At 44.9% G+C, this 12262-nt stretch overlaps 1 protein-coding gene across 2 annotated transcripts in view; it reads left to right on the top strand.

Annotated features, from left to right (window-relative positions):
• ARHGAP10 (Rho GTPase activating protein 10) overlaps nt 1–12262 on the top strand; it is a 358624-nt gene that overhangs the window by 43166 nt on the left and 303196 nt on the right. The window contains exon 1 of one of the 2 annotated variants that reach the window (XM_021698766.2): nt 133–495. The exons of the other annotated variant lie outside the window; for it this stretch is intronic. Coding sequence (XP_021554441.1) covers nt 342–495 — 154 coding nt within the window. The 5' untranslated portion in view covers nt 133–341. Of the gene's footprint in view, nt 1–132; nt 496–12262 lie in introns of those variants that run through there. 2 annotated transcript variants of the gene reach the window in all.

Below are 12262 nucleotides of genomic sequence, written 5' to 3'. Positions count from 1 at the left end.
CGCCGAGGCGAGCGAGAGCCGCGGCGCCCCAATCCCGGCAGCCCCCGGGAGGCACCCGGGGCGGGGCGGCTCGCGCCTCGGGGAGGGTCGGCGGCGCGGGGGCCGGGCGGGGCGGGGCCGCGGGCGCCCGGGGCTCGGCGGGGGCTGCCGGGATTGGGGCGCCGCGGCTCTCGCTCGCCTCGGCGGCCGGGCTCAGCTCCGAGGGACACGTCCGTGCCGCGCTCGCGCTGGGCTGCGAGCCTCTCCGGGACTTCCTGCCCGCGCGCCCCGCACCTGGCCACGGCCCCGAAGCCCGGCTCCGGCTGTAGAGCGCGGTGGGCGGGCGGTGGACCGCGGTGGTCATGGGGCTGCAGCCGCTGGAGTTCAGCGACTGCTACCTGGACAGCCCGTGGTTCCGGGAGAGGATCCGCGCCCACGAAGCGGAGCTGGAGAGGACCAACAAGTTCATAAAAGAGCTCATCAAGGACGGGAAGAACCTCATCGCAGCGACCAAAAGTAAGCGGGGACCTGGGCGCGGGGCAGGCTGCAGCGCGGCGAGGCCGGGAGGAGCCTCTGCGGGAGGGAGACAGGCAGTCGCGTGCCCCGGGTCAGCCGCCCGCGGAACAGGAGATTGGGGACCGGGAGGCCCCGGGCTCACTCCTGCCGGGCTCCCCAGGCAGAGAGTGGCGAGTGCCCTTTCCCGCCCCTAGCCCTCTACCAGCGGCCAGAGCCCGGGGCTGTGCGTGGGAGCGAGCCGCCCGGAGCCGGGTACCCTTCGGTGCCTGCGTTCCCTGCCCGGCCGGGGTCAGGTGGGATTGCACCCTCAAGATCAGTTTCGCTAGTTTTGCCTTGTGATCTCTCCAGAGGACTTCCCTGGGGATTCTTTGAAAACCTGCTGCGTGCTGACTTATTCAAAAGTCTCTTCCACTGCAGCCTTACCGTGTCATTTTCCGATATTTTCGGATAGTCTCGTCCCAGGTCCTTCACTGTGCTAAACCAGAAAGTCCACCCGGCGTCGTGCTGCTTTCCGCACATTCTTTCCCTCCTGCGCTGGGGAGGGTTCAAAGAGTGGGACTTGTCAGGATGAGCAGACAGCCTACCCTTTGGCCTGAGCCAGCGTTGCCTACCACCAGGGAATTTCACCCACGTCGGGCTTGATGCCTTCTTCCCTGGTTCTTTTCTGCTTTTTGAAAAACTAGGAAGTGGCCACCGGAGAAATAGATCTCTATAGATACCTCGGTATCTGAGAAGAGTTTTTCTAGGACGGAGAAGGGCTAAGATTCTGGCTGATGGTTGGTGATGCTGCTGGATGGGGGGGGGGGGCATTAGCTCCAGTGAGGAGCTGGGCGGTTGGACCACACCTGTAGCCCATAGCCCTTCTGAGGAGGCCTCTGAGTGTCCTCTCTTCTTAAGAAGACAGCAGACAAGCGACAGGGCAGTATCCAAGCCTCACAAGTCTGTGTTGTTAGGGTCTTTATCGCTTCTCTAGTTTCAGTTCGGTAATTCCCAGCTTTGGGAGTTAGTCCCTTGTACACTTGTTTGTAGACCTCACCTCTGGGAAAAATACCCCATATCACTCTCCCACACTACCACCATTTTGCATTAAGGAAGATTAAAACATACTGCACAAACTCTCAAGAACCCAGCACAGTGCCTGGAACAGTAAATATTCACTTAATGAGTTGAAATAAGTTTTAATGGGAAGAATTTAGTGAGCCATCCCTGTAATTTTGGAAGCAAGTCACTCCTCTGGATGATGTCCAAAGTTCCTTTTGGTTCTGTGACCTTGTTGGTGTTGCAAAAGGAGGATTGGGAATCACTTTGCGGTATGTGACTAGTGGGCTTATTTGGTTGATGGCTGTCCAGTGCCTTGGCATTAGGTATATGTGTTGGGTGGGAAGTAGGGAGGGGTTATAAACATGTAGGCAGAAGTGAGGAGAAGGGCAGTGTGTGTGTGTGTGTGTGTGTGTGTGCGCGCGCGCGCGCGTGCACAAGAACATGAGGAAGAGGACTCTTTCCTTCTGTAGCTTGGTGTTAACCAGTGTCACTGGCCTGGGGAGTGTACCTTCTCTCTTACTGGCTGTAGCAGCTCCCTCTGAAGCTAGGATGATGAGGAGGGAGGCTTTGGTATGGGGAGAGGCAGATGGCAAAGCCAGTTTGGCCACTGGTAGAAAGCTATTTATGTGACTGCATGTTAGCTCTTCTGCCAACAGGACACATGCTTGGTGTTCCAGCGGCAGCTGGTGCATCTGGGAGGCCAGCTGTCGCCTTCCTCCCCAGAATGTAGACTTTCTTGATTTGTCAACTGGTGTCTTACTCCTTTTGGTTCTTGTCCTTTACCATAAGAAACACAATTTATAATCATGAGTAAGAGAGCAACCCGAAAGTATCTTTTTTCTCATCATGTTTGATTAACTTAGTCTTTCCCAGAAGACAGCAGAAATACAGCTTTAGCTCACATGCTTTAGGCAAGTTAGACCCTGCGTTTGCCCAGCTTGCTCCTCAAAGTTTAATTCTAGTTCCTATCAAAGACTATGAGCACCTGACTTAAGTCAGGACACCTGCGTTTAATTCACCTTTCCTGTTAGGGCCTGGCCACACAACAGCTGAACAGGCCACTTAATTATTTTGTGTTCAGTTTCTCCTGTTCTACTTCTTAGAGGCACTGGTAGGGTCCTGCAGTGTTTGGAAATTGCAGTGTAGGTCAGTCGTTCGCCTAACCAGTTGAGCCTTTCTATATAACATCTGCAAGTCAAGAAGTCAAGGAAGGACGTGAGGTGGGGGGAGGAGCTGCAGAAAGAATAGCAATCAACTAGGTCAGACTGATTATATTTTCAGACGTCTTATACTCTGTTGTGCATAAATGGCATTTGGTGCATTTTCAGAATTACGAGTTTGAGATTTCTGTTTTTAGTTGCCCTGTAAGATGCCTCCTGCATGCACTAAATACTTGTTAGATTTATGTAATTTTGATGTCTTGATGCTTTGAATATTCCATAAATATTTAAAGAAATTGGAGGTGGCTCTGTGGGACTTGAAGGCTTACTGCTGAGTTCAGTGATGCAGCAATCAGCAAATATTTAGCATCTATGATTCATTAAATATTGGGATTGAGATACAAAGAGGTAATAAGGCAGAGGCCCCTGTCCTTGAGTTTATCGTCCTGTAGTTGAATTCAGTCCAATCTAGGGAATGTGTTTGAACTCCTATAGCATTGTGTTAAATTCTTGAAGAAACAAAGGATACACACACACACACACACACATTTAAAAGGTTAAGGGGCACCTGGGTGGCTCAGTTGGTTAAGTGACTGACTCTTGGTTTCGGCTCAAGTTATGGTCTCAGGGTACTGGGATTGAGCTCCGAGTTGGGCTCTGCTCTCAGCACAGAGTCTGCTGGAGAGTCTCTCCCTCTCCTCCCCAACCCCCCATGTGCGTACTCTCTCTCAAATAAACAAATTTTTTTTTTTAAAAAGATTTTATGTATTTATTTGACAGAGCAAGAGAGGGAGAGAGAGAGCACAAGTAGGGGGAGCCGCAGAAGGAGAGGGAGAAGCAGACTTCCTGCTGAGCAGGGAGCCCGACTTGGGGCTTGATCCTGGGACCTTGAGACCGTGACCTGAGCCCCCCAGTCACCCCATACATAAATGCTTAAAAAATAAATAAAAGTTTAAAAATTGAGTGAGGAACAAGTATTCTAACTTTGCCAGAAACAAGAGTTTGTTGTAGGTTAGAATGAAGACATGTGACTGGCAGTTTGGGAACTTGTTTTAAGTAAGGAGTAGAAGCTTGTAGAACTTGTCAGATTGAAAACAGCTGAGAAGAAACCTGAACACCACAGTATTTGAGGACCCTGAGGAGACCAGTTAGGAATGGGATAAAGGGAGAGGTTGGTTTCAGATTATGGAGGGTCATAAAAAGCGAGGTTAGGAATGTGGACTTTATCCGGTGGAGAATCACTGAGGTTTGTCAGCAGAAGGCTGACATAATGGGAAAGAGTTGATTTCGAGACAGGATTTAACATCTGTGTGTAGGGTGGATTTGGACATAGCAGTGGGGTAGGCGGGAGCTCCAGAGAGAAGTCTGGGATCATTGACTTATGTGGCACATTTGGAGATCATTCACTCAATTCAGTGGACTCTTTGTTTAAATGGATTTTTTAGTCCTTTTTCTTTTTCACACCTTTCCTTTCCTAGAATAACCAGTGTCCTCTTTTAATACAGTCTTTCCTTTTGTAAGCCTTTCATGCACTGTCTGTATAGTTTCAGATGCTTATGATTCATAGAAATGTTTAGCATATCTGCCAGGAACAGAAATAGGCCATATATGCTTTTCCACAAATTTTACATTAGGCCATCTTGAGGGAATTTGTTCTGTTTAGAGGAAAAAAAATTTTTTAAAGCGAATAGTCCTTAGAATTATTAAGCACTTATGTAAAATGCTCTTTATTAAGCTTAGATTGTTAACTTTCTTGGTGTGTGTGTTAAGCTGGAGAGCCCCTCATAAGTGAGCCTGCTCTAAGCACAGACATGGAGAAGGGTGTGAGTGGCAGACAGGACTAGAATTGGAGTCTTCCAAGTCTTGGTTTTAGTACTTTTTTTTTTAAGGCCTTGGTATTTTAATATTCGCTTTTCTTTTTCCTTTAATATTTTCTTGATTTTTGCTTTGCTTTCTTTAGGACAACATAAAAGTTCCTTTTTGCTTTCTTTATGTTAATGTTTTAGAGAAATGGTTCAAATGATAATCCCTTTTAGGGGAAATTTCCTAAGTTGCTATTGCATTGAAGCATACAGAAGTTTGGAAGACTTAAAAGAATTTCACGTTGTAAACTTGAGCCTCAGTTTCCTTATTTGTAAAGTGGGACTACAGCAGAAAGCCCAGTCTGAGGATTGAATAAAATCCAGTGATTTTATGTGAAAGTGTTTTGCAAACACACATGTGAAGTGGTTGTGTAGACTCTCTTGTTAGCCAGCATTATTTTTCTCTATCGGAATTTTGTTCAGGTGTCTATACCTTTTCCCAGGAGATGCAGGGAAAGGTGATTAGGGCTAATTCTGATTAGTTTAACTAAGTTTTTCAAGCCCAGCTGATCTTTAGAATCATCTGGGCAGTTATAAAAACATGTGGTCAGGTTTAAGAGTCCCAGAACTCTAACTCAGTTATGGTGAACTTATTTTCTGGGCTGGTAACTGGTTTAAGAATGAGGATATATCTCAGTTCTGGCCAGTGAGACATGAGAGGAAGGCTGCTGGAGACTTTGGAAAAGATTTCCTTTTGTGTGAGGAGACTCTTAAAAAGGGTTCTTGGGGTGCCTGGGTTGCAGTGTTGGTTGAGCGTCCGACTCTTGGTTTTGGCTCAGGTCATGATCTCAGGGTTGTGGGATCTAGCCCTGTGTCAGGCTCTGTGTTTAGCTTGTAGTCTGCTTAGATTCTCTCTCCCTCTCCCTCTTCCTCTGCCCCCCCCCGACTCGTGCTCGCTCTCTCTCAAGTAAATAAATAAATCTTTAAAAAAAAAAAAAAAGGTTCTTTACTCTTCTATGCTATCTGGTTGTGATGCGTGGAGCTGCTACCACCGTCTTGGGACCGTTGAATGGAGCCAAGGTAAGGACTATGGAGCAGAGGTAACTGTATCTGGGTTTTTGATATCATTGTGGGAGCCACAGATTGTTCTATGTCGAAAGCCCAGCTCTGGATATATTGTTAAATGACCTAAGCCAGTTTGAATTGTGTTTTCTGCTACTTCACACCCCAATTTTGATGGAGTAGTATAATTGTACATTTCATGCTGATGCTGCTATTCAGTGGAATTTAGGGAGGTATAGAAACAAAATGTTACTTAAAAAGTTGATAAATTACAAATACAATTTTTCCCTGAATGGAAAAGAACACTCATATGTATTTTTTGTCCCAAAGAAATCACCATGGATCACCAACAATTCAAGGCATTGCCTGGGATAAATCTTCAGCTCTCACTTGGGGTTTTAGTACGGTGGGCCAGTCTCTGGTATGAATGTAGACTTGCTGTAGAAAAACTACCATCAGACTGGAGCTAGGATGTGGACCCAGACAGGCTTTAGAGCTTCAAACGCTTTACTCACTACAGGTGGTCCTTGACTCCATATAGAATAGTTTTTTTTTTTTTTAAGATTTTTTAAGATTTAATTATTTCTTTATTTGACCGGGGTGGGGGGGAGAGGGAGAATCAGGCTCCCCACTGAGCAGAGAGCCTGATGCACTCTTGATCCCAGGACCCTGAGATCGTGACCTGAGCTGAAGGCAGACGCTTAACTGACTGAGCCATCCAGGCACCGCTGTAGAATAGTTCCTGTTTAGAGCTCTCTACTGGCCAGCCATGTTCATTTAAAATGTTTTATGGGTCAGTCATCTGGTGTTCCCCGTGTCTTACTGACACATTGCCTTTTCCCTGTCCTTCCATTTGTTGGGGTTCCTTTGACCACCTCCTTTCTGCTTAGTTTTTTTGGCGGGGACCAGGGAGCATTATTGACTTTTGGAAGAGGGGAAGTCAGGAGGGCATGTTTGTGTTTTAATTTTTAAAGTAGCTGATGATATAGTACAGGGTAGAGGATTAAGAGCACATGTTGAGGGTACTGGTCTGTCTGGATCCCTATCCTAGCTCAGCCATTCACTGGCAGTGGGACCCTGGTCAAATTGCTTGGCTTTTCTCTATGTTGTCACCTCTAAAATGGAGATCATAGTACTATCCACCGCATAGGGTAAATGAGTGAATACATGTAAAGCATTTAGAATAAGCATTCAGATGTGAAATGTTAACACTTATGATGTATCATTTAAATCGCAGGTACATGTTTTAATATCAAGGTCCTTTTCTTGTCTGAAAAATGGTGCTCTGGCCCAGTGACTAGTATGTAACCTTTTGGTGCTTATTACCCCTAAGAGTATATTGGTTCATATCCTCATTAGCAGTGACCAAGAAAGACAAATTTGACAAACGCTGGGAGGCTTCCAAAGTTTGAATGTCGTGCGAGATGCTGAAAAACCTTGAAAGTAAGTTGATGAATCAAAGCTAAATGGTATCTTGGGAAAACATTCTCCAGAGTTTATTTCCAATTCACAAAGATTTGAAGATGAAGTAGAGAGTGTCAGTAAGGCCGCTGAAGATCTAGCAAGCCACCTGCAGCTGAGACTCAAGCAGTCAGCAGCCAGCCTCTATCTAGAGGACTGAGAAGGAGGGGTTGAAGGTGACAGAGCTGTGCTCAAGGTCCTGGGATGATAATGTCAATGACTGGAGCCTTCAGGTACTTAAAAATCACAGTGACACTTTTAGAGGATACTAACGTTAGTGTCTCATCAGCAGGAAACCCTAAGAACTAGTGGACAGTGCTTGTGTCTGCTATGGGAAATTCACAATGAGAAAAGGCAGTCAGAGAGGCCTCCAAGAGGGCTGTCCCTGAGACCTGTTAGGTAGTCCTATTCTCTATGAAAGGATCTTCAAAGTCTCCTCAACAGATTGCCAAAGAAACTGTTTTGAGTCTGTGACTCCAATAGCTATTTATCACACCTGATGGTTCTGTTTGTTTTTTTGGGTCATAAGCAAGGATTACGAAGGATATAAAAATGCTGGGTAGTCTGCTAGGTTACCATACATAGTGCTTTAAGTGATGGCGGGCCGTATGTGGCAGTGAATAGGTACGGTGTGAAAGCGTGTTCACATCACACAGTTTGTCAGTGGAGGAGCTGGGATGGGAACCCACTTTTGTCTGGCTCTGAAACCCTTAACCACAATCATTAGCTGTCTCCATGAAGGGGTGTAACTGCGGTCTTGTGTTAAGGGAAGTTATTATGATAAATCTTGGTTATCTGGAATGTGTGTACGCCTCATGATCTAGTTGGGAGACTGTTCTTCTTAGCACAAGGGCCACCACTGACAATTTAAGGCCCCCTGGGATGATTATTGTAAATAAAACTGGCTTCTAGTTTGTATAAGTATAGACATTCAGAGATTGGTTGATTTAGAAGCCATTAGATTCAGATCTCTACTTTAAAACAGTATCATTTCCTTCCCCTCAGTCTCTGTCTCTTAATCTCCACTCCCCCCATCCTTCCTTTGCTGCCCATTTCTTGTCCCACTCTTTAGTAGAATACATTTTTATTTTGTTCTTATATTTTGGCATTAGGCTTTTTGCTTACCAAAATTATGAGATTGTTTATAAAAAGATACAGGGAATCTCATAACTACAGTGTGTATATTGTGTCCTTCATCTAACATCTTGTTTCATTAAGATGCAAGTTTTTGTAAACGTATGTGCAGAAGCATATAGGAATAGCTGTGTTCTTAACTCATTGAAAGCACACTGTGTATAAATTGTCTTTCAAGTAACATGTTCTTTCATTAAGATATAAGTGGTTGTAAATGTTATTGGAGGAGCATATGGAAATAGCCCTGTTCTTAACTCATTAATAACTATACTCTGTGTGTGTGTGTGTGTGTGTGTGTGTATAAAGAACCTCATAATACACATTTCTGTATTTGCATCTTGGTTTAGAAGAAAGCTTACTATCTGCCTCTCCCCGGTAGCAACCTGTCCTTCTCCTTAAACAGTAGCAGCTGTCTCAAATCTGGTGTTTATTATTTCAGACATTTTAATATATCTGTACAAATTCCTAGATAATAGCATGTTGTTAGACTATATAATGGTTCTCATACTATATGTGCAACCTCTTTTTTTCCCTCAGTTTCATGTTTGTGAGATTTATCCATGTGGATACATCTGTACCTCTATTTCATTTAGTTCAAGCTCTTTTTCCTCCAAGTGGTGTTTAAGAAGACTTTGTTAATTGATGTTTTGTAGATGTTATATAAAACTGTAAGATGTTCTATGATGTGTCATATAGTCATGCATTTTTTGATTGCCAAACAACTTAGAGAATTTATGCAGCATGAAAGCCTTATTGTAATTAATTTTGTAAACTTTAAAACAGTAGCTTTGACAACAATCTATAGATAATGTATCCATGAATTTTGAAGTCCTTTAGTAAAATTTCTTTTTGATAAATTATCAGCTTAGTGTGGATAATCAGAGCAAACCAGTTTAAGTTTCATTCACTGGTCTGAATCACAAACAAAATTTAAAGCCTTTTCACTTCCTTGAAATTAGACTTCTGATATTGGTATCTAGAGAAAAAAATGATATTTATATTCATCAACAGTGTGCATTAAGAACTCTGGTAACTCAGTCTAGTTAGGTCAGATGAACTTGATTTTTAGGCAGGGATTGGTTGGTATTTTGTGATAGGCCTCAAAGCAAACAGGAACCACAGCCTGCTTTATTTGATTATCCTAATATAGGAACCTAATTTATAGACTTGCCAAGGGGATCTTTTGTAATGAGGAAGCCTTGACATCCTTCTCTTTTAAACAAACAAACACACATGCCGAAAAACCCCTGACACTTTACATTCTAAGGGCAGGCATCGCTAAGTCCCAAGCTCCACAAGCATCACACCCCTGTTGCTGCTGCTGGAGGCCTGCCTCCCTGGTTGAACTAGAATTTCCTCCCTGTGTTTTCTGAGGAAGATGTTAATCCTGTGCCACTTAATATTTCAATGGTGAGTGTGATTTCTCCTTCCTTGTTGACTTGTTCATCCATGGGCACCGTCTGCCCTTGGGTGTCAAGGTGTGTGTTCTGCCACCATCTGGGAGCGGGTCATGGTGAGGTGTGTGGCTGGAGGAAATCCATTTGGAAATCCAGAGTAATGTCACTTCAAGTCTGAATACAGGATGTTTAATACTCTCTAAGAAGATGAATGTTTTTATTTCTGACTGTAAAGTTGGCTCCCCTACTTCTTAGCAGTGTAGACTGCTAGACTTTGGGCAAATGAGACTGGGCAAATTACTTAAACCCTCAGTTCCTCACTTTTTTTTTTTTTTTTTAAGATTTTATTTTTTTGTCAGAGAGAGAGCACAAGCAGGGTTAGCGGCAGGCAGAGGGAGAAGCAGGCTCCCCGCCGAGCAGGGATCCTGATGGGGGACTCGATCCCAGGACTCTGGGATCATGACCTGAGCCGAAGGCAGATGCTTAACCGACTGAGCCACCCAGGGGGCCCCATCTCACTTTCTCTTTTGTTATTAGTAAAATGGAGATAGTAGGAACTCTAATGGGGTGGTATTATTTAATTCTAATGTTCCCTAGTAAAGGATCTCAGAACTGTGTCTGGCCCCTGATAGGTACTGTCCTCATCACCATCATCAAAAGAGCACCATTCTGACTTCCTTTGGTTGAACTTGGACACAGCTGTGGCTTTACCAGTAGAGATAGTAGAAATAGTCTCTGAAACCTGTTCCTTGCTCTTTCAGGCTAACAGTATTTTGAAGCACTGGGCTGAATATAGGCCTCGCATTTATTAAATAGAAGAAGTCAGCTGTACTAGCATGTTGAAATCCAGCATATTACTGAAACTCTTTGCTTGAAAGTTTCGGGGACAAAGCCAAAGAAGTACAAGGGAGTGGAGTGTCATTGACATGTCATTACTTTTATTGGAGAATCTGGCAGATAGGACTTCTGTCACCACTGTGACAGATAGTTTTGTTTTTCTTTTGTGAAATGCAGGTCAAAGGCAGCAGAGCAAAAATATTGAAGAACGTGGTCTTTGATGTCAGATTTACTATGTGATCTTGGGCAACTTGTTTAACTCCTTTGTGCCTTGATTTTGTCTTCTGTAGAATGTGGATAGTAGTTTTATTTCCCTAAATGTTGCTAGAATTAGTTAATTATTTCCAAAGCACTTAGAAAACTGATTCATAATGACCCCTCAATGTGTTTGCTAAGCATAGACAAAAAATTAAAAATCTATTCACAGTCATCATTCTAATAACCTCATTTATGACAGTGGGGAGGAAGTGTCATCCCAAGTCATTAAATGCCACCTATTGTGGGCAAGTTGCTAGAGGTTTAACAGTGAATAGGGACCCTGTGTATCTGTGCAGAAGTCAGAGTTCTAGTGGGGGAGATGGAAGATTAATTAAATGTTGTCATTCACTTTGTTGAGTAAGATTGGGATGCTATGGCCCTAGTTAGCAGGACTAACTAGGGAGTCAGAGAAGACTTCAAGAGAGTAGCAACTTCTAAGCTGAGGCCACTGGGAAGGCTAGGAGCTTTCCATGCTGAGGGTAGGGAAGAAGCATTCTTCAAGCATGGTCAAATGCATGCAAGAGGACTGGAGGCCAGAGAGATCGTATGCTACACGACTGGAGAACAGCTCTGGTGGGCTGGGAGTGAGGCAGGAGCAGAGTGAGAACAATGGGGCTGCAGAGTGGGCAGGTGCAGGGTTGGGAAGGGCCTGGTGAAGCCGGTTAAGGACTTCACACTTCACTGGAAGCACAGTAGGAAGTGATGGAAACATTTTCAGCAGGGGATTGGCATCATTGGAATTGCATTTTAGAACAATTTCTCAGGCAGCCATTTTGAGAGTGAATTTGAGGAAAGGGGACTTGGAGGTTCGGAGGTCACCCATCTAGGCCAGAGACTTTGGTAGCAGAAGAGGCAGATTCTCGAGGAGGAGAATACAGAGGTTGCAGGCTGTGGTGGGTGATTGGGTGTGGGGGTTGACGAAGGAGGCACCCAGGGTGATTCCTCAGTTCCTGCCCTGAGCAGTTGGGTGCTGTTCACTGAGGTAGTCCAGCTAGAGGAACAGGTTCTGTGGGAGAGAGGAGACATTTCCGAACTAGATATGTTGAGACTGAGGTGCTTCTCAGCTACCCAGTGGACACATTCAGTAGTTTGCTTTTTTTGTAAGTATGTATTTCAGAAACACGGAATAAAGCTGGAGGTGAAGATTCTGGAGACACAGCATATAGATAGGAAATGACACCGTGTAACAGTAGCAAACCTGCCCAGAGGAGGAATGTAAAGGGAGAAGGCAGGGAGGCTGGGCAAATCCTGGGGAATACCGCTTTAAAAAAATTTTATTTTTTTTTAAAGATTTTATTTATTAGAGAGAGAGAGAGAAAGTGAGAGAGAGAAAAAGAGTGACTGAGAGAGAGCTGGAGCAAGCAGGGGGAGGGACAGAGGGAGAAGCAGGCTTCCCGCTGAGCAGGGAGCCCGATGTGGGGCTCAGTCAGCTGAAGGCAGACGCTTAACCGACTGAGCCACCCAGGCGCCCTGGGAATACAACTTCTAAAGGGTGGATAGAAGAAGAGCTTGAGAAGGAGGTTTGAGCAGTAACCATGGGGTGGGGAGGAGGGAGGAGATGGAAAATCTGGTGAGGGTTGCACAGGTCACGGAGAAAGGAGGAGGAGGAGACAAG

The sequence above is a fragment of the Neomonachus schauinslandi genome, chromosome 2, assembly GCF_002201575.2.
Source record: "Neomonachus schauinslandi chromosome 2, ASM220157v2, whole genome shotgun sequence".
Classification (NCBI taxonomy): Eukaryota; Metazoa; Chordata; class Mammalia; order Carnivora; family Phocidae; genus Neomonachus; species Neomonachus schauinslandi.
The sequence above is the reverse complement of the archived record's forward strand: the minus strand, read 5'-3'. Positions and strand labels throughout refer to the sequence as shown.